This window comes from Centruroides vittatus, unplaced genomic scaffold (genome assembly GCF_030686945.1).
Source record: "Centruroides vittatus isolate TY-2023 unplaced genomic scaffold, ASM3068694v2 contig_884, whole genome shotgun sequence".
Lineage (NCBI taxonomy): Eukaryota > Metazoa > Arthropoda > Arachnida > Scorpiones > Buthidae > Centruroides > Centruroides vittatus.
The window spans coordinates 157,203-183,710 of NW_027122576.1; the positions used below are offsets into that span (position 1 = coordinate 157,203).

At 33.3% G+C, this 26,508-nt stretch overlaps 4 protein-coding genes across 4 annotated transcripts in view; 2 read left to right on the top strand and 2 right to left on the bottom strand.

The window, feature by feature from the left end:
* The window catches only part of LOC136983627 (mitochondrial-processing peptidase subunit alpha), a 45,068-nt gene extending 43,671 nt beyond the window's left edge, over positions 1-1,397 (top strand). The window contains exons 12-13 of the mRNA XM_067280427.1: positions 640-784; positions 1,135-1,397. Coding sequence (XP_067136528.1) covers positions 640-784; positions 1,135-1,304 — 315 coding nt within the window. The 3' untranslated portion in view covers positions 1,305-1,397. The remainder of the gene's footprint in view (positions 1-639; positions 785-1,134) is intronic.
* Positions 1-26,508, top strand: part of LOC136983625 (TBC1 domain family member 2B-like) — a 129,563-nt gene that overhangs the window by 29,719 nt on the left and 73,336 nt on the right. The window lies entirely within an intron of this gene.
* On the bottom strand, positions 9,236-17,643 carry tyn (trynity). Its single transcript, XM_067280417.1, has 14 exons — positions 17,577-17,643; positions 16,286-16,352; positions 15,928-16,197; positions 15,161-15,427; positions 14,815-14,927; positions 14,499-14,727; positions 13,916-14,047; positions 13,614-13,789; positions 13,401-13,534; positions 13,191-13,330; positions 13,034-13,115; positions 12,765-12,909; positions 9,679-9,832; positions 9,236-9,587 (listed from the first exon to the last, which is right to left on the bottom strand). The coding sequence occupies exons 1-14, from the start codon at positions 17,598-17,600 to the stop codon at positions 9,427-9,429; spliced, it is 2,094 nt and encodes a 697-aa protein (XP_067136518.1). The 5' UTR covers positions 17,601-17,643; the 3' UTR covers positions 9,236-9,426.
* Positions 21,830-24,604, bottom strand: DopEcR (G-protein coupled receptor DopEcR). The gene is made up of 2 exons (XM_067280377.1): positions 24,395-24,604; positions 21,830-22,981 (listed from the first exon to the last, which is right to left on the bottom strand). The coding sequence occupies exon 2, from the start codon at positions 22,964-22,966 to the stop codon at positions 22,004-22,006; it is 963 nt and encodes a 320-aa protein (XP_067136478.1). The 5' UTR covers positions 22,967-22,981; positions 24,395-24,604; the 3' UTR covers positions 21,830-22,003.

Sequence of the window (26,508 nt, forward strand, 5' to 3'; positions counted from 1 at the left end):
TTTATCTTTATTTTGTGAGGTTTATTCTTAATTAAGATTAATATATATATATATATTAATCTTAATTTAAGAATTTATAAGAAAACTTATAAATTTCATGAATTCACTGAGGTGAAAATTTTATTGATATTACTACATTAATAATATATATATATATATATATTATTAATGTAGTAATATCAATAAAATTTTCACCTCAGTGAATTCATGAAATTTATAAGTTTTTTATTTCCTCTTGTTTTCTGAGCTTTAAAAAACCTTTATAAGAAGGCCAAAAATTCATTACATACAAATCTATAAAAAAACAAAAAATTACATGGCAGAGAATCCTGGTTAAAGGGTAACTTTCAGAGTTCCTTAGACTTAAAAGTGCTATGTGTTCAATGCAAATATTAAAATATTCAGTTTTCTAATTTTAAATAAGACTGAGCTTCTAATTGGTTGCAGATTTGTTTCTGAAACCTTCCACAATTAACTTAAGCAGCCTGTTAGGTGATAATGGAAAGAGGATTGTCTCCTCAAAATAATCCTGCCATGTCTGAAAGAATATATAATTTATAATTTTCTTATATATATTTTAAAATCCTTTTACTCTTAAAGTATTTCGTTTACTAAGTTCTGCAATTGCAAAATTTTCAGTCCGAGTTAAGCAGGGCCAAAACACAGCTTCAGTCCATGTTACTGATGAACTTGGAATCCAGGCCCATCGTTTTCGAGGACATCGGTAGACAGGTTTTAACAACTGGAAAGCATCAGTCGCCGGAATATTACATCGAAGAAATAGGTAATACGTCTACATTGTTATTGCAATAAAAACCTGTTCAAAACAGACACCTGCCTAAATGGAAAAATTCTTCCGAACGGAGCGATTTTCTACATTAGAACTGTTTAAAATGGAAGCGTGCCAAACAGGAAAAAATACAGTCAAACCTGTGTAAACCGGAATAGAATTTTTCCGTTTTGAACAAGATTTTCAACGTAGAAAATCGCTACGTTTTCTCCCCTCGTTTAGGTTGGATTTGTTTCGGACAGGTTTTACCGTATTCGGTGCCGTGCGGTTTCCACTTTCGGAGGTTTTACTGTATTTTATTTATATAATGGGGCGAAGACGATGAAATTTTGAATTTTTTGCAGGGAAGGTGAATGAGGACGACATTCACAGAATAGCTCTTCGTTTGTTGAAGAGCAGAGCCGCCGTTGCCTGCCTGGGTGACGTCAAAGGATTGCCGGCAGTGGAGGACATAGAAGCAGGTTTGGTCCACAAAGAAGGGAGAATGCCCAAACGATATTCATTGTTTCGATGATACGTTGTATAAGGCTAATGTAATTGTAGATAAGTCAAGAGTTATAATTATTGACCATTGTCTAAATTTGTTTTAATAAAAACCAAAAAATAACTGTTAAATTTATCACAAAAATATGCCCAAAACGGAACCCGAATAACACAAGAACCCGCCGAAATGAAAAAAGTTCTTACAGAGAAGCCTTTATTCCGGTTCCACTGTTTCATAAACATGCTCGTGGTTTTCTCGTATTCGTGGAATATTTGGGTCAAACCTGTGTAAACTGGAATCGTACGGGCACCGAAGAACTTTTCCCTGTTTTAGGCAGGCTTTACCGTAAATTTATACGATAAATCGGTGACAAAATTTATTTTCTTTGTCTCACTTAAGGAAGACAAATACTCCTCTCTAACCTCAAAACTAATTGCCGCTTTATAATTAATAATTGTAACAGATGGCGCCACACAATTTTTAACTCTTTCCGGGAAAGTTACGCAACTCGCTGCTGGATTTTTAAAAATCTTAATAGCGATCTAAGTGCACGTAACGATTATCTAAGAACGAAGTATTTTTAATGAAAATTTGCAAGAGCAAAATCCATTGAAGATATAGTATTTACTTCTTAGCGCAGGATTAGTATTGATTTGAAACAAATACAGTAGAGCATCGATTATCCGACCCCCGATTAACCGACTTATCGGTTAACCGACCGCATTCTAATCGGCAAATTCAAATGTCTGCTAGTGATGTGGTGCTACAATATTTGGTTGTCTTGGCTACTTTAATCACAGCCTACAATAAGAAACAGCCTAGTCAAATGGGGGAAATCCCATTGAAGAGTTGTGTCCAAACGAAAATATTTTCTCCCGCTAGATGGAGCCACACAACGGACCATAACAACACACACTGATTAAGTTATCCTAGCTACATGCTGTCATATGTTCGTAAAATAAAACAGTAATTCAAACAGGATATAGCAAATTATTGATTTTTTTTAATTAAGATTTTGCCCGGATTTCTGCAGAACAATCTAAAACAATAGACATGTTATCAATAATTATCTAGACGGTTAAATGCGATAATAATTAATGGGCTAGATGTACTGTACCTATTCTGGTCATATTAAAACAATTTTCAACTTTAAAAAATATTTTTATATCCTTACAATTTTATAAAGCAATGAAACAGTAAAAATAATGCAAAAAACATGTTCTCTTTTACTTTATTACATTAATTTTTATTAATTTTAACATTTTATAAACAAAATTTAAATTTTTTAAAATATACAAAAATCACGAGTTTTCACCATGCCTGTACCAGTTGTGGCCACCCCATGTTTATAGAGGTGCCACTTTTATTATTTTTCTTGATAAAGCTTTATTATTTGACGTTTTGGGTCTATGATTCTCCCGAATATAAGTGTCGTTCACAGTTCTTATGTAGTTGGAAATGTAGGGTCTGATGAATTTTCTTAGAATTACATTACACAGTATATTTTGGTGTCCATCTTTACCACACATAAACAATGGATTTTTCTCCATCCAAGGAAGAATAATCTTATGTAAATTATGCATCACAGCTGGTTGCTGAATTAAAAATGGTAAGCCTGCATGAATAGCCTTCTCCAGTTGCTGCAAAAACCCAATAAACTCTACTTTTGGATATAAGAGCCCGCCTAGATCATTTAAATTTATTATGCCCATGATAGGTGCAGGGGATTTCACTGATGCAAGTATGTCCAAACAGTCGGAACATTCAATTTTCTCTTCGGTGATACGTACTAAGTATCCAGCAATGTATGCCATTGTAGCAGATTGAATGTTTGGCTTTATAATATTGGAAGGTCTAATCTCTAGCTGTTTCAGTTGTGGCTCAATATGCTTAGTAACTTCCTTGATAGTATAGTTCTTATCCATGCATGCCTTTAAAAATAATAAATTATTATTATAATGATTACTTTATTAGGTATATTAAATTAAATTAAATTAGGTCTATTAAAGTAATTTATTAATCAAAATATAATACCTGATTTACAATAATGGACATGTCTTCATTAGGAGACATCCATTCCTCACAATCTAAGCTTTCTGCATTGCTTTCAAGGGATGCACTAATTAGTCCTGTTTTAAGAATTGTATGCAGTCCTTGCATTATGCTGCAGGCGTTTGTCTGGTCATTGAATCCAGACATGGACCGCAGTCCACTAAAAAGGTTCTCTATATCATCTGAATTGAATTTTCTGGTTAATATAAAATCAAAACCATTCTCCAACAAATACCTGATACACAGAACAGTGGATCTGGTTGTGAGACAAGCAGCTTCATAAGTTTGCTTACTGATAAATTGAACATTGGGACTGTCACAGCTATCTTTCCAGGACTGTAAATATCCCAAAAACTCACCATCCAACCAATTGAGCCTTTCATCATTAGCAGAAACAAACTGCATCACTGTTGCATTTCTGGAATGAATGTGGTGTTGAGTATTGCTGATATTGTGAATAGCAAACCATTTTTGCATCATTTCCAAATACTCAATTGTGCCCTCGGCCTCAACAAAGTTCAAGTTCCCAAACCTGTGTCCGTGCTTCTGTAAAAACTTCAGTGCAGCAATTACATTTTGGCTGCATATGTCCACTGCACGCTTAACCTTCATCTTATCAAAATTTGTTGGATAGACATGTTTAAAAGTTAAGCATCTTACTGGTTTAATAACATGATCTCTCTGTAGGTGAAACAAGTTTTGGAGAAATACACCACTAATATGTTTTCCATGATTCACCATTACCCTACTTGGAGAAAGAAGCAATGACCAGAAATTTTTTAATATATGACATGGATCATATGATAGGAATATTGAACGATTATTATCCATTGGATGTGGAATCTTTGGAATTGGAGGGTTGACAGCACTAAGTAATTCAAATAACTTAACATTTTTACTATGGCCATCAGCAACTATCCTGAGTACTTTTAGACCTGCTGTCTCCACTGAATGGATCACATCTAAAGTTAAAGTATAAAGTTCCTGACCTTTTAAATCATTGATAAAAAAATATGCAACAGGAATTCGAAAATTTTTTGATAATCCTGAAAACACAAAACACAGGAGACTATTTGCTGTGACATGTTCAAGTCCAAGTTGTTTTTCCAGGCCATTCATTTTTACTGTTCCCACTACTTCGTCTGCTTGCTTGTTATACTGTTGATTAGGTTTAATGGTCATTTCATCCAAAATAAGTGAACCTAATTTTTCCACTTGTGACAACTTTTTTGCCTCCTGAGTTAATCGTTGCTTAATTAGGGAACCCACACTAACCCCAGAAACAGAGCCTATATATCTTTTCAATGTTGATTTTGATGGTAATGATAAAAGTGGAGTTTTCCTAGCAAATGTATATGCCCTAGAAGACTTTTTGCTCCATAAGACACAGTATTTTACTGTGTTGTCACTCCAACGAGGCTTTTGTTTATTGTAAACAACCAGCTGTTCAAGTATGAAATCTGCTTTGCAGTTACCTAAAAGTACAATATAATTTTATTAGTCACTAACACAAATCTGCCAAAAAAGTTAAACAATCAATAGCAGATTACATAAAACCAATTTTGTGTTATAATGTACTATATTGATATAATAGGATATTAGGAATATTAATATGTTATCACATGAATTATTGTAACATACCTTGGGCACTGTCATTCTCTAAGCTTTCTATATGATATTTTTCAAGCTTTCCAGCTAACAATTTATTTTCTGCTTTCATTCTACGTTGTTCTTCATACAGGCGCTTGATAGTGTAATCTTGTCTCCTGCATTTCTGCTCCAAAGTTTTCAGTCTTCTCTTGTCAGAATTCAGTTTTAACATTGTATAACTTGTCCCTACAGAAACTTCTATACCAGATGCAGAACTAGATGGCCTTATGTCACAGTCTGAAAGTTCACATCTGGCTGTGGAACTAGAGAACCTGCTTTCATAGTCTAAAAAAACAGCTCCGTCCACAGGACTCATTAATGGAACTTGATCATGTACTTGTTGCTCAGATTGAACATGCTTTCGTTTGGTACTAGTACAAACTCCTTTCTTGGGACTAACCTTTTTTACTTCTCTTCTGGCTTCTTTACAAACAACCTGCTTATAGGATGGGTATTCGGGAAAAACGCTTGGGACGGCATTTCGAATCAATATTCTCTTTTTCAATCCTGGTTTATAATCTGATTCTAGAAAGTGCTTACTGCAGACAACTGACCAGTCACTTGGCTTCCAAAGTTTGGAACTGTTTTCATCTGTAAATTTTAAAAAGAGTTAGCTTATACAGTAAATCTATTAGTTATACCATCTATAAATAATTTGTACGCATAAATAGATAAATTGTACAAAAATTTAAAATGCAATTGCAATATAGCCTAATCTCATTGAAGTTAGGGGTTGTGCAAAAACCGTACTTGTCCTCATTAAGGGGGAGTATATGTATTTAATTTTATTTGTATTTTAAAAAGCTGAAATTAAATGCTTTTCAAATACACCCATGTGGTTTTCAGCAATGTCTTTCTACCGTTTTTGAAATATCCGAGAAATTTGATAAAAGAAAGTAATATATAAATTTTCGAGGGTTGAAATTTTCCATGTGCTTTTTTAGGGAGGTTTTATAAAAGCCACAAAAGATCATAATGGGAAGGGGAAGCAAGATTTGGGAAATATGGGGACACGTGGTTTTTGCACGAACCCTTACAGCATATAATAAAATAATTGCAAAAGTGTAGCATCAATGGCAAGTAGCATAGATGTTATAAAATTATTCGTTTTTCCTACATTATTTAATTATGGAGTATTAAATAAATCTTACCTTCTCTGCTAACAGCTTTTATCCATTTTAAACGTAAACTCTCTTCCGCGGGATATTCGTGAAAACTTGTTCCATCTTTTTTTGATTTGTTTGATGTACAAAACGGCACAGAGCAATGAACCATTTTCAATCAAACTTTATAAAAATTTACCAATATCTTGATGTAAAATATTTTCAAAATTTTAATTTTTTAAATATATTATAACCACGTCTTTACAACAGAATTAGCATTGATTACTTGATCGAATAGTCCGGTCATCAGCGCTCCTAGTGAGGACTATGTGCAAACCGCTTCAGGAATCGACACACGTGTTCAGAGCAAATGACTAGGCTGTTTCTTATTGTAGGCTGTGCTTTAATATTACTTTTGTTAAATTTTTGCATGTTTTAGCTGGCAGCACTGGCTCGACTATGAAAGGGAGGCTAGTATTTAAACCAGGCCTAATAAACTATACTAATAATGTATTTTTTCATACTTTTCAGTTATCCGACCAACCCGTCCCCAATTGAGTCGGATAATCGATGTTCTACTGTATTGACAATTGTGTTAGCCATTGTGGAATCTCTATCGATAAGAGAAGAGGGGAATTATACGCTGGCGCTAAATGTCCACCTCGAGTATGTCACCAAGTGGTTCACGTGCTCTTGGAGAAGATTGGTCCACTCCTCCTTCAGAGCTATCGTGTCCGTCTTCAAGTTTGTAAATCTTCGAGTAAACGCGTTTAATATTGATTAGATGAAACGTTAGAAACTGTTAAGTACAGTACATAGTAACCAAAGTTCAGCCTGGGATAAATACACTCTGTGACGTCAGAATACTTCGGAGAATAGCCTTATTGTCTTGTTTAAATAACTTATGGTCATTAATTTACCATTGAAAGTCTATTCTTTGTTTTTTATTTTACCGGTAACATCAATGAAACTAACGTCACGTTCGTTACTCTTATTTAGTTTCGTCTTTTCATTCAAATAAATGACTTCCCCCAAGATTTTGGGACTTTTTCCTGTATATATGTTAATGTTTGTGTGTTTGGGAAACGATTTTTTCCGCCTACTTTGAAGCTTAATATCTCCTGTGTCGTTTGTCGAAAATTTCTGAAATTTTGCGAGGAGGTTTGTGTATTAAGGGGATTGGTACTATTAAATTTTGGAGGTTAAAAGTCGAGGGGGTGGAGAGTTAAAACTCGTCTCTACTTTCAAAATTCATGCCGTTTTATAATAATTCATAATATAAAAGTTTTTAAAACCAATTCTCGTAACAAATGGCGCCACACACAATTTTAATTTTTTTTATTATTATTTTTGTAAGCGAGAAGTTTAATAAAGAATCTAACGAAATACTTATTTATTCTTTTCCGATTACAATTAGTCAGTGTATAGCAAAAGAAACTTACAGACAAATTAATTTTCACTCGCTTGTCTGTCAGTAAAAAACGAAATTATTTAATCATTTTTTACCTTTAAAAATCCCAAATAAATTTAAATAATTATATACGATTATTAATTCTATAATAATAATAATAATTATTATTATTATTATTATTATTATTAATATAAAAAATTAATTAAAATTCTTAACAGATGGCGCCACCACATTTTACCTTTTATTCCGCCGAGAAAGTTAGGCAACTTACCGGATTTTTGTAAAATTCGGACGTTAAAACAGAACCGCAGAGTATTTTACTCTCCTTTCTCTGTTAAGCTCTTGTGTGACGTAGTAAAGACAGACTCAGTCTTTGTATTTGCATGATATAAATGTGTGACAAGTGGTGCTATTAACTATAATAAAATTCTAGAAGAAAAAAAATTGTTATTGTTAAGGGTGTATTGTAGTTTAGCTTAATGGCTGGAAAATAATTGCTAGATTATGCTGTAAAAAATTGAAGAATTTATTAGTACAACTTAATAAGTACAGGTACAGAGATTATTAAGCATTATATTTATGTCCCTCTATTACATGTAACAGAGGGAAAGTTTGGCGATCGGTCAAAAAATTCCCACCCCCAAATTTTTATATTTTTGGACTCGTGTGGCCTTGCAACATCTAGAAATACAAAAATAAATGGGGGGGTTTCTGTATGTAGGGGTATTAGTGTGTATTTGGGGGGCAGGATTTTATTCACCCACTTGAAAGCTTAATGTGACCTTTGTCAAAAATTTATGAAATTTTGTGAGGAGATTTGCGTATTAGAGGGTCGATACTATTCAATTTTGGTGGTTAAAGGTCGAAGGGGCGAGAAGATAGATAGGGTCAAATGTTCTTTCTCGAGTGGGGTCGGACTTAATGACGATTTACTCGTTATTAGCATTTACAATTTTAAATAAAACTCGCTCCTAAAATTAAGAGTTTTGTCATTTTATAATAGTTAAAAATATAAAATAGTTTTTTTAATAAAATATGACAACAGATGGCACCACCACAATTTTAAATTTTGCCTGAAAAGTTATGCAACTCGCTGGATTTTTCAATTAGGAAATACATCAACGTCTGAATTTCTGTGAGGAAATTAATGAGGCAAATATAAATTTCCATATTTTATAAAAATACGTCACACGTTTATTTCGTATAACAGAAACATATAAATAATATAAATTATACAGAATGATGTAATAGCACCAACAGAATAATCAGACAAGAACACGTCTTTTATCTCTATATTGATACCACTTTATATAAATAAAACACATAGTACCATATTTTTAATTAAATAATTAAATATAATATTTACAAAAGTATTTTCCATAACTCGATAATTAATTTTTAGAGGTAGAACAAAATTTATTTGTGATGATCGCATTGAAAGCTGAGTATCATTTATTTTTATTGAAACTGTGATAATGATTAATCAATCTTTATTACCATTAATAAATAACCATAGCCAATTAAACACCATAGACATAATGGTGTTCCATAGATATGAGCCATTTTCTATTCGATGAGCCATTACTTTTAATTGCTATTATAGAAAAGTTCTTTGGTATAAATTAATTAAACCTTTAATTGTTATGTTCTGGACAAAACCTGTATAAAGCGGACAGTGAAACTTGTATAAACCGGGTACCGAATATTTCTTCCAGTCTGGCAGGTTTCCGTTTCGGATAGGGTTTTTTTTTAAACACGGAAAATCGCTTCATTTCCGTTTTTCCCGTTTAGGCAGGTGTCCATTTTGGACAGGTTTTTACTGTAAAAATTTTAGAAGAATATATTCTATTTTTTTTTTTTTTTAATTAAAAACTGGTCGTGTTGACAGGTTATAATTGACGAATCTATTTCTGAATTTATATTATATTAAATAATGTTAAGAGAATTCTTTATGGGCTCGTCTATGAGCAACAAAGTAGGCAACCGTGCATATATACACAACTAACAATAGAGCAGTTGTTAGACTTAAGGCCATGATTGAGGTCTTAGAAGCGCACGTTTCTAAAAATTCCACAGATTCGAACACGTTGAAGGAATCTGCCAATAGAAAAAAAAGGGGGGGGAAAGGGAAAGGATTAAAGTAGTGTTACAATTTTCTAATTATAAAATATATAAATACACACGTTACCATTTGTGGAATGCTGGGTATTTTTCATGGAACGTGCGAATTCGTCACCAAAATCAAGGACCAGAATTTCGTGGCTCAGAGTTAATTCGTTTTCGCTGGATCTTTTCTTACGACCCCATGAGTCCGTTTTCTCTAAGCTATGGTCGCATCTCACCTTAAAAATATACCTAAATTAATTATCTTATTGTTAAAAAACTAACAATTACGGCTATTTTTATTTAATTATTATACTATGGAAACAATAATGGCATTGATTCTGTAACAATTAATTTTAATTGTCGCATTGTAATGTAGAAAAGAAAAAATAATATACGTAGTAGCAGATGAATAAAACCACTAACGCTGGTCGTGGGTTCGCACCTGGCAAATAGCTGGTCACGTGGAGTTTGCCGGATTTTCTTCACGTTTGCAACACCTAAACATGGACCACTTTACCGTAGAAGATCCTGCTCCCACGGCAGGTGCTCCACCCCGCGTGCGCTGACGGCGCCCATTATTGGTTGGGTCAAGCCCTCCATTGTTGGCCATTATAAGTAGAACCCGCAATGAATGGGCCCCGAAAAATTCTCCGGTTTTTTTTTTTTTTTTTTTTTGATTACCAGGATTCGAACCCGAATCTCCAGAGTGGTAGGTTTTTAATTTAAATTCTTATTAAAATTCTTCGTGGCTGTTGTATCTTCAGTGTTTATTTTGGGATCAATAAAACTTCAAATCTCAAACTATTTTTAAATTCATCAATTAAATTCCTCCTTCATCAATATTTCTTCAGCTGGAAATTTAATTAAATTGTCATAATTATCATTAGGCAATTAATGATTTAATTTTTTTGATATTATTTTTACTTTCCTGGTTGTCATATATAACAGAGGGCCATCTGTCAAAAAAAATGAACCCCCCATGATTTTTACATTTTTGGACTCGGAAAGTCTTGCAACATCGAGAAATGCAAAAAAAAAAAAAAAAAAAAAAAAAAAAAATTGGGGGGTTTCTGTATGTAGAGGTTGTTCTGCGGAGTAGGATTTTATTCACCCACTTTAAAGCTTAATAACCCCTGTGCTTTTTGTCGAAAATTTCTGAAATTTTGCAGGGAGGTTTGTGTATTAGGGAGATCGATGCTGTTAAATTTTGGTGGTTAAAGGTCAAAGGGGTGGCGAGATAGAAGGGATGAAGATTTTACTCGTTATTATTTTTTTATAAAAACACCTCTATTTTCAAAATTATGCTTTCTGACATTTTATAATAATTAATAATCTAAAAAACCTCAACAGATGGCGCCACGCAGAATTTTAACTGTTTTGTCGGAAAAGTTACACAACTCGCTTCTGAGTTTTTTAAATTTAATTATTTAGAAATAAAAAATTTCGTGTGTGTGTGTGTGTGTGTGTTAAAATTCTATAATGGAACCTGTATAAATGTAATTTTCCCAAAGCGAATTATAAACAGATGAAGTGTAGTTAAACACTGGTAAAAATAATATAATTGAAATTTTATTTTATATTATTTTCGTCAACGAAGCTTGATGATAAATTAACGAGAGAAAATCTAGAAAATGGCCGCATTATCGTTAAGGGGGAAGATTGCAGAATTATTAAATTGGCAAATTTATGTGATGATGTCTTGGTCGAAACATTAATTCATTTAAACGTTTTCGAATTTACATTCCTTATATCGCATTTAAGTAATTATCTCATTAGAATTCCTTTTTTTATTTTAATGTTTTATCCGTCTTCACGGGCTAATGGACGATATCATGTTTTGGCAGGGAGCTCGAGAAGATAAGAAATAATTGCTGCTAAGCAGGGTAATACAATAGTATCTTTACGTAAATTACTGCCTCCCGGATAATCGGGGTACCGGCCTGATCGAATCCCGGAGGAGGAGAACCCTTCGGAATTTTTCATGGGGAGTCTGCCCCGGATATGCCGGGTCCCCTGAAGTCTTCGTGCGCTGTTATGGGGTACGGATAGAGCGGGCAGTTCTTTTATTTTGAACAATGAAATACAGTGTACGTAGGTTGTTTCTTTATTAACGAAAAGAATTTTAGAATTTTTGTTTGTTAGTAAAAGTATTGTTTATTTATAGGAGTTGTAACCGTTACAGGCCTCCAAAAAACTTCTCCTAGGGCGTTATTGTTTCGTAGGACCCGGGCAAATCTGAATTAGGGGGGCCCACGTGCGGTGTTGATTTCGGACAGTTTACTTTGGGGAATTTTTGGGGGAAATATTTTCATTTGAAAGATCGGTTTTGAACTCTCGTTGGTGGAGGCCCCAGGCAATTGCCCTTTTTTACCCATAGGATAACGAAAATTCGCCAGGATCTCCGGATTTTTCCCGAATCCAGAAAAATTTCCCTTCTCGACGATCCCGGACCTGAGGGGCCTCTAAGAGGGCCTTTTTACTAGGCCCTCTTAGAGGCTACAGGGCGGAGAGTCAAAAATAAAAATAATAAACTATTTATATTAAATATTTATATAAAACATGTGATCAATTCTCATTATAGAACTACGTTACTACAGCAAAAAAGGGAGAATAGTAAAAATAAAAAGAGGGGGGATAAAATTTTGAAATTGCAAAGAGTAGGGGAAAGAAATGAAAACTTTTTACTTTGCAATTTTAATAACTTCAGAAAGTCGGTAAGAATAAGAACCAAAGTTATTAAACTGGCAGAATATGTTACATTATGAATTTTAAATAACCCTCTAAAATTTATTATATCAACAGGACTATTATAAAATGCTGAGCGTATAAAAATAAATAGAAATCTGCGGAAAAACAAAAATAATTTCGGATTCTATTCTTCAAAATATTACCTTCTCTTATTAGTTTCTGACATTAATTAAGTAGAAATCAATGGCAGACACGTAAATTATAAAAGTAGGCAAATTTTTAAAGCTATTTTAAATTTCTTATATATATATATATAGGTTATAAATGTTAAAAGTACAGAACAACAGACAGACAGCCTTACTGGTTAGCAATTGCAGATTAAAAGTAGAAAGAACATTTTCAAGAATTATTAAACTATTTTAAATTTCCCTTTTTTTTTTATGTGTCAAAAATACAAAAACAACGGACAGACAAACTTACTGGTTCGCAATTTCCAATACAATATTTGACGTTACATTGAAATATCACCCCGTACGATTCCGTGAACCGAAATGCTTCGTAGCTGCTTTCCAGAGCGTTTCCTATTTGTATAAATCTTGGGAATATCAGCGGATCGACGGGACATCTGTAACAATAAAACACTCTCTCACACGAAAGGAACCGCCATTTTTTTTTTCTTTATATAGACTATAATTTTATATGCAACCAATCGACAGTCGAGCCTCCATTTTAGATATTTACTAACCTACCCTCGATCATCGATAACTTCGAAGGTGCTCCTTGCATCTTTAGCCATTGCCACGCAACTGCGTGCGAATATCCCGTAAGGAGCTAACGAATAAAAGAATAATCACAATTAATAAGGTTAATTAATTACAATTAACACTGATTATTAAAGGTTCATACTAGTTTCCGGTATTTCGATACGGAATGTTAATTTGTCTCCTATACGAACGGTGGTAGCTTCTCTTCCGTCTGCACCCAATATAAATATCTTCGGAAGGGGTGCTTCGGGTGACGAAGTAATTTGGAGGGTGTCGGGGTCGCTAAATTAATTGATTTTAACAATAAATTTAAATTTAGGAGGGCCATTTATTAAAAAATTAATTAAATTACCGTATGGGAAGCATGCCAAAGGAGACATTCCTCGAGGCGATTTCGTAGGTACATCGCACGTTGTATACTTTATCTGCTCTCGTTAACACTACGTTGTGGTGTTGCAACACCACAGTATTAGAGTATACTCCTCCCTAAAGTATATATTTTTAAAATATTAACGAATTTAGAAAGAACGGCGAATAATAAACGTGTAAAAAATGAGATACTTACCAGAGATTGGGTGTTGCATTCTTGACCACTGAGGGTGAGGTCCAGTCTGAATTGTTGGCTGTTCAAGATGTTGGCGTGACAAGTTTCGCTTCTACCTAAAGCATATATTCTTCCGTGAAAAGGTCGATTCGTACGGACATAAACGATGATTTTAGTGTCTGTGCATTGTATAGACACTGGAAAACACAATAATTTGCATTAAGAATAACATCAATAACAGGTAAACAATGGCCTAAGTGGATATTTCGCTATGTTCAGTGTTTAAAATTTAACGAAAAAAATCATCAACGTAAAATTCTAACCATCGTAACATACGCCAAAGGCATCGCAGGAGGGGTCCTTTTTTTCTGACGCGCTCAACAACGGAGCGGGTGTAGTCTGTTGAACCACCCCAGTCGCTATGTTCAGTATAGGATGACCCGTCTGTGAGCTATCTGCGAAATAAAATCAAATAACGCAAATAAATAAAAGCACTTTCGATAGGTCGACAATTTTTTCGAAAGTGACGTCACAAATTCACGTCCCTAATTCGATAATGGTAAAAACACGGGCGACGTTTTCGAAAATTAAACCAAAAATAAAAAAAAGTGACATCAGACTTATCGGAATCTGCTCTTAGGTCACAAATAATTTATCGTCGCTGTTATTTCCAGTCGATATTTCGGGCGTCTGTCTATCCGACGCCAAAATTAGAAATCTTTGGAAGCGAACCGAAGAAACAAACTTTTAATTGTATAAACTTTACGAAGGAGGAAAAAATAAATAAATAAAATAAAAATAAATTGCTTCGGTTGACGGATTTACACGATAATGCCACGAAAGAATACGATTAATGCTTATAAAATAATGGAATTTTCACTCGAATATCTTAAGAAATATACTCACTACTACACTGTCTTTCCATGTAAGTACCAGAACTCTCGCCACTATCTAACAGTGGCAGAGGATTCGAGACGATATATGTCTCTGCTCCCTGTGGCAGCATTGTGTGGTCGACGTGGTAGAGTTTGCAGACAGATTTTCCGGGTCTTGGATCCGTGATGAATAGCACCGATCTACACAGGAATTCCTTTTCTTGTGTGCATTGCTGTTGGCACTCTTGTCTGTTCGACACCTGAGAGATTTAAGTACGAAAGAAGAATTACCCGTAGGGCCGCGTTAGACAATAATTTACACCAATTGTTCAATAGATTTTACGTACCAGAATCTGTTTATCTAAGTAATAATTGAGATTAACGTAATGGGTAATTGTGGCTTGTGGTAATCCAACCTTGGCGTAGGAATAAACTGTGGGTCTGGAGCAAATTTTATCGTCTAAAATATAAAATAAATTGAATTTAATACACGTACTTAAAATAACGAGAGTTATTCTGTCGTCGTGTCATTATTGTAATTTCCTGAAAGGGCTACAATATTGACCTGACAGTTTTGACAGTTTCCATTTATCATCCATAATTTCCGCACGATGAAAGGGTTATTATCAGTAGAATTATTTAGGAAACAATGCGTTAATTACAGTAATAACGTATAAAAAAATAAGGCATTACTTTGTAAGCAGTTGTTTTCGAAATAGTCCACCCCTTGAGCGTCTGACAGCTTGATGTTTTCGTAGGAAGATCTTCTGTCGACGTCACTAATTCGGCACTCTAACGTCACATAATTGAATTCGACCGAACGACAATTAAAGCGAACTTCGTTTAAGCACGCTGAAAGACAAGCATCCTTGTTTGAGGTGAAGATGATGGCATTGTCGAATCCTCGAATGTATTTATTTGGAATTCTTTCGAACGACCAGAGACGACTACACAAGTTTTCTATAAGAGAAATGAATCTTTGTTAGGAATATTTTAAAGTAAAACTATAGACCAACCATTTAGATGATTGATCCTTTGGCTCTAATTTTCATACCAATGGGTACTATTGAATACAGTAGTAGTAGTTCTCTACTAAATAGTATTCGATAATATATTCGAACTTGTGAACGACGGACACGGCCGTTGTTTGGGGGTTATTTTATACGCATTTTTGTCCAAAAGAAAATGGTTCTCGTTGTTGGAGGTTCAACTACATTTAAAGCTTTATTAATTCCAATTATTGGTGAATTGAAGAAAATTACAGGGATTTTTCTATAGAATGGCCCATTACGGAAATAAAGATGAAACGATACGTCTTATCGTTTCATCTAGATATGGGAAAATTAGAGATTATCCAAATCCCTTCTTCATTCACACACGCTCGGATGGTTTATCATCTAAATAACTGGATTATATCTAATTAAATCCTTTATTTAGTTAATTAAGAGATTAAAACTTACCCGATCTCAGGTTAATTTTTGTCAGATAATAAGTATTGACCGTTAATTGGGGAGAAATGGAAGGTTTCTTTGCCTTGGTTTCGTTATGGAGGAAGCAACTGGTTTCTTGTATGGGCGTTAAAGGGTTGACGACGAAACTGAAAGACGTGGCTACACAGTTGCTATCGTCACGACACCAACCTTGACATTCATATAATGACACGTTTCTGGTCGTGAAGTACGTCGTCGAAGGGTAATCTTGATTGGTCAATTTCTCGAATGTCAGAAGTCCTGTACCAAACATTTCACTTCTAAGTATTTCATCTCGAGAATTATTAATTATCAATTTAAATATATATATATATATATATATCCTTACCGTTTGCAAATCGTGCAGTCAGATATAAAATATTAACCACCGATGCTAGTGTGGTTTCCATAATTGCCTATGGGAAAAAATAAATAAATAAAGTATATTTAGCTACCGGAAATTTGTAAAAAAAAAAATAAAATGGATTCTAATTATAGGGTGTGAGTTTGCATTTTATCGATTATTGAGTTTAAAGTAGAAAATTTAACAATTTTCGATGGTATTATTTAAATAATAATTCATCTCACGTAGTTATTTATCATACAAGGAAGAGAAAGTCGAAGGATGAAGGCCATTGTCCCATTGAGGTCATGATCCAAGATGGCGAAAATCTGGGAAGGAGACGTCGATTCGTCAAGCATGACAGCGTGACCTCCAAGTCTGCTAGAGCGTGACGTATGTGTAGACAAAACTAACAGTTACTTACCAAACGGTAAAAGTATTATTTACTAGGAGCTCGATAAACGAACGGGTTCGAGCGCAACACTACTACTGACGTAATTAATTGATTTAATAAGAATATTTCGAGATATTCGCTAAGAAACAACGATGCCCACTTCTAATACCTTCCTAGGCACTGTATAAAAATATTAATAACTAATTATTACTTCCTACAAATGGCTCGACTCCTGTAGAACCGTAGATAATGCGCGATAAAGAAAATGATCTAATTTTTACGCTCATTATTTTTAAAATCTGTTTTATCTAACATCATTAACTTCGTTAATAATTACGTAATTTACAAACAATGAACCGAGCGGGTATTATTAAATGCCATTAAAAACAAATTAACATTAAGAGATTTAATTGCTTTGTTAAGAAGTGATTTATAGGAAGGAGAGCGAGTGACATTTTACGTCATAAAATATGCTTAACACTACTAAAACTTACTTTTCCTTATTAAAAAGTAAAGAAAAGTGGCAGTAGAGGAAGAGAATTTCATTTATATAAGTATTTTTTCCCCGTTTTACCCCTACGAAGTGATTTCCGAGGTAGAAATTTTCGCCATTTCAGATTAAACAAGTAACAAAATTCTCCATTTCCAGACTTTCTGGCCGATTTTTATATCATTTTTTCCATTAGTTGGATGAAATTTCAACGAATTATGAGATTCCTTTGCAAACATTTGGTAGAAAATAAATCAATTTTCTTAATATTAAAAATTGTATCCACCAAAAAAAATAATAATAATAAAATAATAATAAGAAGAAGAAAAAGAAAAAGAAGTTAATTTTGGTCCTCTCTAAGGTATTTAGTAGTAACTTGTACTCACCTGTAATCTGTATTAGGTGCTTCTTACCTTGCACTCACGAGATGAGGACATTCACTAAAGACATGACCAACTTGAATGACAAGGTCCCATCTTTATACATTATATATATAGAGAGAGATGCCATGCACAAACATACCGACCTTCACGCATTGTCACTGAAGCCGAACAGATCCCCCTGCTTGGTCACGTGCTCACAACAGTTTTCGCATTACCTTTGTCATTCGTGACGTCGATGGTTGATTTTATTAATTTCTCTTCCGGTCGTATATTTTATCGTGTCCTTCTTCTTTTAAATTCGCTCGTATTATTTTACTTTTATTTTTAAATCCCTTCACCCATTAATTCTCGTATCATTTGTTGAAGTTTTTCCATCTCTTTCAAACAATGATGGAAATTTTTCTGTCACGTTTCTTTCTAATTCCTCGTGAGCATATTTACAATATGTAGATTTTTATCTGGACAGATGATATCCTGTTGGATCAATGAACTTCTAAATTGCCTAACCCCCTTTATCAATCTAACCGTACGTATGATTGGTTATCGATTAACAATAAAAATAATCGATATCCAACAAGAATAATCGATTACCAATCAGAATAATCTATTAACAACAAAAATAATCTATTACCAGTAAGAATCGATTAACAATACGAAATAATCGACTACCGACAAGAATAATCGATTACAAATAAGAATAATCGATTACTAACAAGAATAATCTATTACCAGTAAGAATCGATTACCAATAAGAATATCAAGCTTAAGAGGAATACAAATTTCAAAATTTAATTAGTAAAGTTCGGTATGGGATTTTGGCTCCGGAGTAAGGATCGTGAGCCAAAATTATTCATTTTGATCCAGACAATACTACAATTTTGTCGAATAATTGATGGAGAAGAGGAAGGATTTCTTTCTCATTCATTAAACCATTAGATATTCCTTTGTGAAATGATATCCCATAGTAGTTTAAGAGAAGAATGATAGCCCTATCAATTGTGCTTAACCACTTATATCATAACTTATATCTATTGGGGGGAGGCTAAGGTTCATACCCTCTCTCTCTCTATTGTATTCTATATAAATTATAACGAGTAATCACACAAAATTATATTAAAAAGGGATATTCGAAACCGAAATTTCCTAACCTTTATTTTAAATATAAGCTCACATTTATTGATTAAAAATTTAAATATATATATATATATATACTTTCGTGGTAGAAGATTAGTTAAATAATAAGGAGCGATTGCTAATGTTTATGCTTCTTAAATTAAATGTAACTAGATTCGTGACGTCAGACGAGGAGAAGTTTAATGTTCTTTCCACTCAACTACTTTTCTACGAGATGGGTGGGATTTTTTTATCACTAGTAGATTTTACAGCAGAAAACTTTCTTTCCAGCAAACTAGGAAGTGGGCACGAATCCTTTCATCAAGGACACTCACCTTGAACTTTTGTTGAAGGTCAGCAAGCATTATTTTCCGTTATTTCCACGTGCGTAATTGGTGCGATGAATAAACGCACTCGGATTTAAAAAAAAACAAGAAAAAACAATCGTTATAAAAGTCCTTAAATCCTCTTTATTCCTGCAAGAAATGATCCCGATAAAGGAAGATTTTCGCTACGTCATCACTAACCATCCAGACAACTTTAAAAAGTAGTGATTCACACAGCTTGTCTGTCGTGCCATTATTTAAATCGAGTATTATTTAAAAGGGAATATTAAATATATATACATACACTATCGTTTAGCTGACAGGTAAAAATAATTTGAAATTCTTGTTACTATCCTGTCGTCAAAGGGAATGAGGAAATGGCAAGGAGCATGCAGCGTAACATACGGTGACAATAGGTGCGAATGGCTACTTTCACCCCTCTTTATTGTCATTCGTTACACTTGAAAGACACGTGAATTATCAATGTGTTACGATTTATTACGCCTATTCGCTGTTACGGCTACTTCCGTTAAATTTACAAGGAGATAAGAGATCCGATCCGTATTGTATTATCCAATATAAACGGTTACAAAGTTACGCTAAGGATAATAATGGTTTAAAAAAATAAATAATAATAAAGAAGAGACGAAGGATACGTATTTTGATGTCATTAATTTTATTTTTTTCAATCTCGTATCACAACACAAAATACAAAACTATGACACAAATTATTCAACACATATTTCTGACTATGGAAATATGTAAGACAAGATGAAGATGACAATAATTACAAGCTCGTCCGACACCATTTGGCAATGACAGGTAACATTATAGCTTTTCGTGAAAGGGTGTAATTGACTGGCATCTTTCGTTTGCTCAGATAACCGATGATTGTCAACTAGAGTTCAAAATTTGATTGACTAAACTCAAGAAACGTAGCCGACAAATTCCTAAATTTGAATAAACCATGTGTGTTTTTTTTAAACTGTTTGACATTTGTTTCAGCTACTTTCTTGTCTAAAAGAGGACCTACTCTCATTTGGCAGTAGAGATTAATTGGAGCACAATAAAATTATCCTTTGCTTGTATATAAACTCATATATTTATATACATATTTATTATTAAAAACTTTCTAAATTGCTGGAAAGAAGATGAAATATCGCTAATTTACAAAAATATTTTCGCTATTATATATAATATATTTTTTTTGTTGTTTTTTCGTTTCCCCCCGCCATATTTCTTTTTTTTCAAATCATCGCTAAAAAATTGCTAAAGATTTTCAAATCATAATACGTATATATATAAATATGACCTTAAAAAATTTCCTATTTTATCCCTGTGTAAATTTACTTCAAAACTGTAATAAAAATTATAGGATATTTTTAAAGATAATTTGATTTAATCAAATTTTGTGTGTGTCTGTCTGTGTGTGTGTGTGTGTCTGTCTGTGTGTGTGTGTGTGTGTGTGTGTGTGTGTGTGTGTGTGTGTGTATTTTAGAGATGCTTAAAAGCTGTTTCCTTACAAAGATTGTCCCCCTTCTAAAACTAATGATGATCACTCTACTACTCACAATTTACTGTTACAAATGGGATATACATTATCTAACGTTGATCTGATAATCATCAGTTTGATAATGATGGACCATCCTTTATAGTGAATCCAACGTTCACTAATTAACAATCAGCATGTGTTCTATACGTCAAAAGATATCACACTGTTAAGGCTATACATCGAATGGACATTGAATCGAACTGCATTTTACGACATATACACAGATTTTACCCTGTTTATACAAATATTTAATATAGATATTTACGAATTTAAATGATCACACTCTAAATTAAAACGGAAACATTATCACAAGAGAAAAAATAAAATAAAAAATAAAGGGTAAATTTAAGACACGAGTGACATTTCTCGGATTTACTTTGAATATCGCGACTGCGGAAGACGAAGAGCAGTTAACGTCGCTGTAATTATCCAAATCTTTGATTATTTATCTCATCATCATCATCATCGTCAACTTTCACAGCCTAATTATCATCTCGTGGCCATATATATTTCAGAAGATCGATTATTAATTTCGTGGAAATAAGTTAAACTGCTAATTAGGATGGTGGGTTTATTTCTTTTTCTTCCTACCTAACGACTTTAGTAAATTTGTAAAATTTAATAAAATTATCAAAATTCGATAATATATATATATATGTATATATTTTCTTTACTTGATTCTCGTTTTTTTCTGTTTTTTAATATATTCCTTCAATTATAAATAGACTATTCTAAGTAGATGTAAGGCAGATCTTTGAGCAACTGAAGATGATTTGTATCAGTACGATGTTATATAAATGTGATGAGCAACGGAGAAATTAAGATTTTCTGTGGTTTTTTTTTTCTACTAGAGTGGGTAGAAACCAAAAACCTGTTTAGATTAATGATACAAGTCGAGTTGCTACATGGCCAAGATTTTCTTATGATAAATGATTTAATAAATTGGATCATCTCTGATCGTTTACTTCAAAAAGAAGAAAAAAAAAAAGAAATGGAGAAGAAATCGTTAGACCACATGCTTTAACGTTTACTTTCGTGAAACAAATCTCAAATTACAGAAATTATTTCATTAACCAACGATATTCAATACGAAAATTTACGAATTTTTTTTTTTTTTTTTTTTATGTTAACCACTTGAGGAACGTAATACAGATAAATTGATTGTCATTTTTGTTTATTATATATATATATATATTTTTTTTTCCTTTATGGTTTTTCGAATAATAAACTTTAGAAGTTTCGAGGGGAGTTGCTTTGTTCTGGCGTCGGCTTAAATTACGTTTTCTAAATGAATTTCTACTTAAATTAATGGAAACACCGCCAAAATAATAACTGAAACCGTGGAAGAAGGAAATGGATTCGATTAAGCGAGATCAGTTGCTGATTTTCACGCAATTTGCCATGAAAAAAAAGAAGATAATTTGATAATTTACACGTCGTTCCCACCCATGACGTGGCAATTTAGCTTAGACAACTAATTGCTGCCTTGCTTTCGACCTGCAACACAGAGACATACAAAAAACTTTAAGACCTAATCTCATTTTTGGACTCATGACAAAATAGACGATCGGCTTCCAGAAACAGTCGGCGATTCCTAACCACAGAAGCCAAAAATGTAGATGATGTCCTTCCTTCATTCGCCCATTGATCTGTTCGTAGATGTGAAGCGAAAACCACGGCAACCACGAGAGCCAAAATAACAGAATCAAAATGAATGCCATCAAGTGTTCGGGATTTGACAAGTTTTCGCTGAGCACGGTGTTATAATCCTTGTCGTCCTTGTTGGAGCATTGTTTCACTTTGTACATAGTGGAAAAAATATACACGTACGTATAAATAACTGTAAATATGCTTGGTATTAAAACTAATCCCGACAGTGTTATGCTGTACGGTAAAGTGTTGCCAAGATCAAGCATACAGATGTAACCGTCCTCGTAGAACTTGCCTTTAGAGAAGCCAAGAAGTGGAGGACAACAGAGGAACATGGATGTTATCCAAGTGAAAACCATCCAACATTGGCATCGTGTTCTAGTCTGAATGGTATCGTACCTCAGAGGCTTCTTGACGGCCAGATAACGATCGACGGCAATCCATATGAACGTATATACTGTGACGCACCATAAAGTTATCTCGACGTAACCGGTTATTCTGCATAAGAAGTCACCATACATCCACTTACGTGTAATGGCAGGATAAGCTGAGAGAGGTATGACTAAGACTCCGCACAGCATGTCAGCAACTGCTAGAGACAAGATGTAAAAATCCATGGCTTCTTTAACCGATCTGGACGTGATCAGGGTACCAATCACCAGGATATTTAGAACAATGACCACGACACAAATGAAGAGAATAACAATGGCTTCTGCGAACGTCTCGTTGGTGGCTGTCTCGCTGAGCATCACGGAGTCGATGTGATAGCCAAGAGACATAGTTGGACGGTGTAACTGCAACGAGAAAATTTAAATATAAATGACAATAACAAAAACGGCGCCCATTAATAACCTCTCCATTAAATATTAAATCCAATTCCATTTGTTCATCGCTGCTCTTAATTAACAATTCGTATCACATACGTCACACGTCATGTAAACAACGAGGGTAGATAATGCTGCGTAACTGTTACGCGTTGTTTAATGCAATATCGAAGGGGATTGGAAAATAATAATAATAATAATAAAGGAAAAAAATCGATCTCACCCGGAACTATCGAATTTTCTTGATACGAAAAATTTCTTTCTACACAACAGAAATATAAAAATTTGCCCGTTTTTATTTTAAAAAAAACATATTAAATAAGTGTATTTTTTCTGTTAAAAACTTTTCCTCCCGTCCATTTAACATTAATAATATAAAACTGCAGACCATCCATCATACTACGCCGAATAATTATTAAAAAATTTAAAACGAATTTTGGCATCATATAAAATAATTTTAATGATATTCTGACCTAATTACATTTAAATATCGGAATAAATGAATATAAATAATTGGGGGAGAAGTCCTACATCCGGATTTATAACATAAGGGAATAAAATGTTTAAGAATTGGAGCGCAATTCCTTTTATTTTCTATTTCCTTGTTTCCATTCTAACGTTGATAAATAACAGGCAAGTCGATCAAAAGGTAATATTATCGATTGTTAGATGGAGGAAACATGGCGCTGCTCGGAACCGACACTACTTACAATGTTGACACAATTGTTTAAAATTTCGTGCAACACTTAATTACAATTACCTACAAACAATTAATTTAATTATTTTTCAATTATTAAAAACAATGCCCTTATATACAACACATACAATTTTATTAAGCAAAAAGAGCCGTAAATTTTTATTACTTACGCAGCGAAAAGTTTATTTATTTATTTATTTTTATAAATATTTCTCGTATATATATATATACATATTTATAATATAAACAAAAATTTTATAAATTTCTACAGTTAAATATAATATAATTTTTAGTGTGGCCCGCTCGATTGATCGGTGTTTTTTGGGGGGAAATCCGCTTGACGTATCTATTGTCATTTAACCAGTATGACAAGACGACGTTTCGTCAGCATCCCTCCCTCTTTTAGGACCCCTAAACCGGGTTGGCGGAGAAGGAAAAACGAGGAGGAGGTGTAAATTAACGAAAACAATGGAAAAACAATGGAAAATTAAGCAAGACGGGCCAATCTGCAATGCGTAACGGGTGTAAAAAGCGTATTTACACCAGATCTACCCCGGGTGTAAATTTAACACGGAGCGCCATTTCAATTACGATGGCAACAAAGTTTGGAAATTGCCAGCCGGGCATTAACGGGGGGAAGTAAATTGTAGTGCAGAAAGGGAATTAAAACGTGGAAGATGACTTACCTACATGACATCGGTTGACAACCGGCCACACTTCTCCGACATCTTCTCTTTCAATCTGCGCAGTTAGCGATGCCCGAGATGTGTCTGGCCTAATCCCATTCCGTTCCCATCGTCCTCTGCAGCATCACTTATCCTCGTGAAGAGTATTCGGCTGGACATTGCTGTATTGGATTTACACTTTTAAATTTCACTCCATTTTTCCTCTTCTTCTTCTTTTATTCTTCTATTTCTCCCTTTTCTGGCCAAGTAATGCGCATTAATTGATTCGTTGGAGCGTATTTAAATTATTCCTATTTTTATTTTTTCCTCGTTTATTCTCTTCCTATTTACTCCATTATAGAGAATATTAATTAAAAAATATATGTATTACCCAATTTAGTGAAAGTAACTGGCCATTTTTACTATTATAATTTGGAAAAAATGGAATGTTTTTAAAATAAATTTAACGTTTAAATTACACAAAAAGGAACTTTTATTTAAAAAAGTAATTAAATTATTTATATTTTATATAAAAATTTATATATAAATTTAAATGATTTTTCGACTTGCAAACTTATCATTTACAGTGGAATTTTGGATTCTTTCCAATTACGAATTGGCAATAAATATTTTATTATTTTTGCATAATAAAAGAACTGTGTATATGAATAAAGGCAATTGTTAATGAATTTTAATTAATGTCTCACGAGAACTATTCGCTTCGATGGAAAACTTTAACTTATTTTTCGATCGGGTCAATGCTTTTCAAATTAATCAAAAGGAAAGAAATTCTCCCTGTCGATTCTACATATACGGTAGCGGTTATTAACTATATTAACAATCCTCTATACAGACGTAAAATAATACAAATCAACAAAAATGGCGATTCACACCACAGATTTTTACAAAAAACAAAAATTAAAAATAGAAGCTTCGTTTAATAATTTTATTTTATATATTTATTTGGCTCGTTAGCTTATAATATTATTTAAATAAATTTTTTAATGTTATAAAAGTCTGGCAACGAGTTGCTTAACTTTCTCGGCAAAAGACAAAAAAAAAAAAAAAAAAATAATAATAATAATAATTAAAATTGCGTGTGGTGCCATCTGTTAGGGGGTTTTATTTTAAAACTTTTTAACTATTATAAAATGGCAAAAAGCTTAATTTTGAGGATAGTGATAGCTTTTATAAAAAATTTGTAAATGCTAATAACCAGTAAAATCTCCGTTTCCACTAGAGATGTGACAAGTGATATTGCCTTCTATCTCGCCACCCTTTTGACCTAAAACCACCAAAATTTAGTAGCATGAATCTTCCTAGTACACAAACCTCCCTGCAAAAATTCATAAATTTTCGACCAAAATCACAGGAGTTATTAAGCTTTAAAGTGGGTTAACAAAATCCTGCTCACACACACTAACACCCATAAATACACAACCCTCTCCCCCAATTTTGTTTGCATTTCTATACGTTTGAAGGTCACTCGAGTTTAAAAATGCAAAAATTTTGGGCATGGGTCACTTTTTGGTCGTACTTTCTCACTGTTATATGTAACAGACAAAGTAAAAATGTAAAAACTAAACGATCACTTAATCAATTGTTTTCTCTAGTGTCTAAAGGGATCAAATTATATTACGTCACGATTAGAAAAGTCGTGATAATGCTTATCTTCGGTGACACAAATTAAATAATGTAATTCTATATTTAATTAACATTGTTTCGAACAATTGTATATTATTAGGAAAGTATTTGGTAGCGTGTTATACACGGTGCATAAAGTTAAGAGTCAAAGCATCCCCGACGAGCCAATGAATTTTCTTTGACTTTAATTACGTCATACGAAAATAATATAATTAAAAAAATTCAATTATTTTTACTTAAATAAAATAATATGGGGCAGGGTTTGAGAGTTTTAAAGCACGATTTTAATGACGGAATTCTATTATTAATTTCAATATATTATTTAAAAATATTTCTATCGTTTATAAATAATTAATAGTAGAGGAGAAGATTAAATAAGTTATAGCTTATAAAATTCAATAGAATTATCGTTTGAAGAGGATACCCGAGGGAAGAGCATTATTGTTGGATTAAAATTTAACAATGACGCTGCTCTCTTCGTTACTCCTACG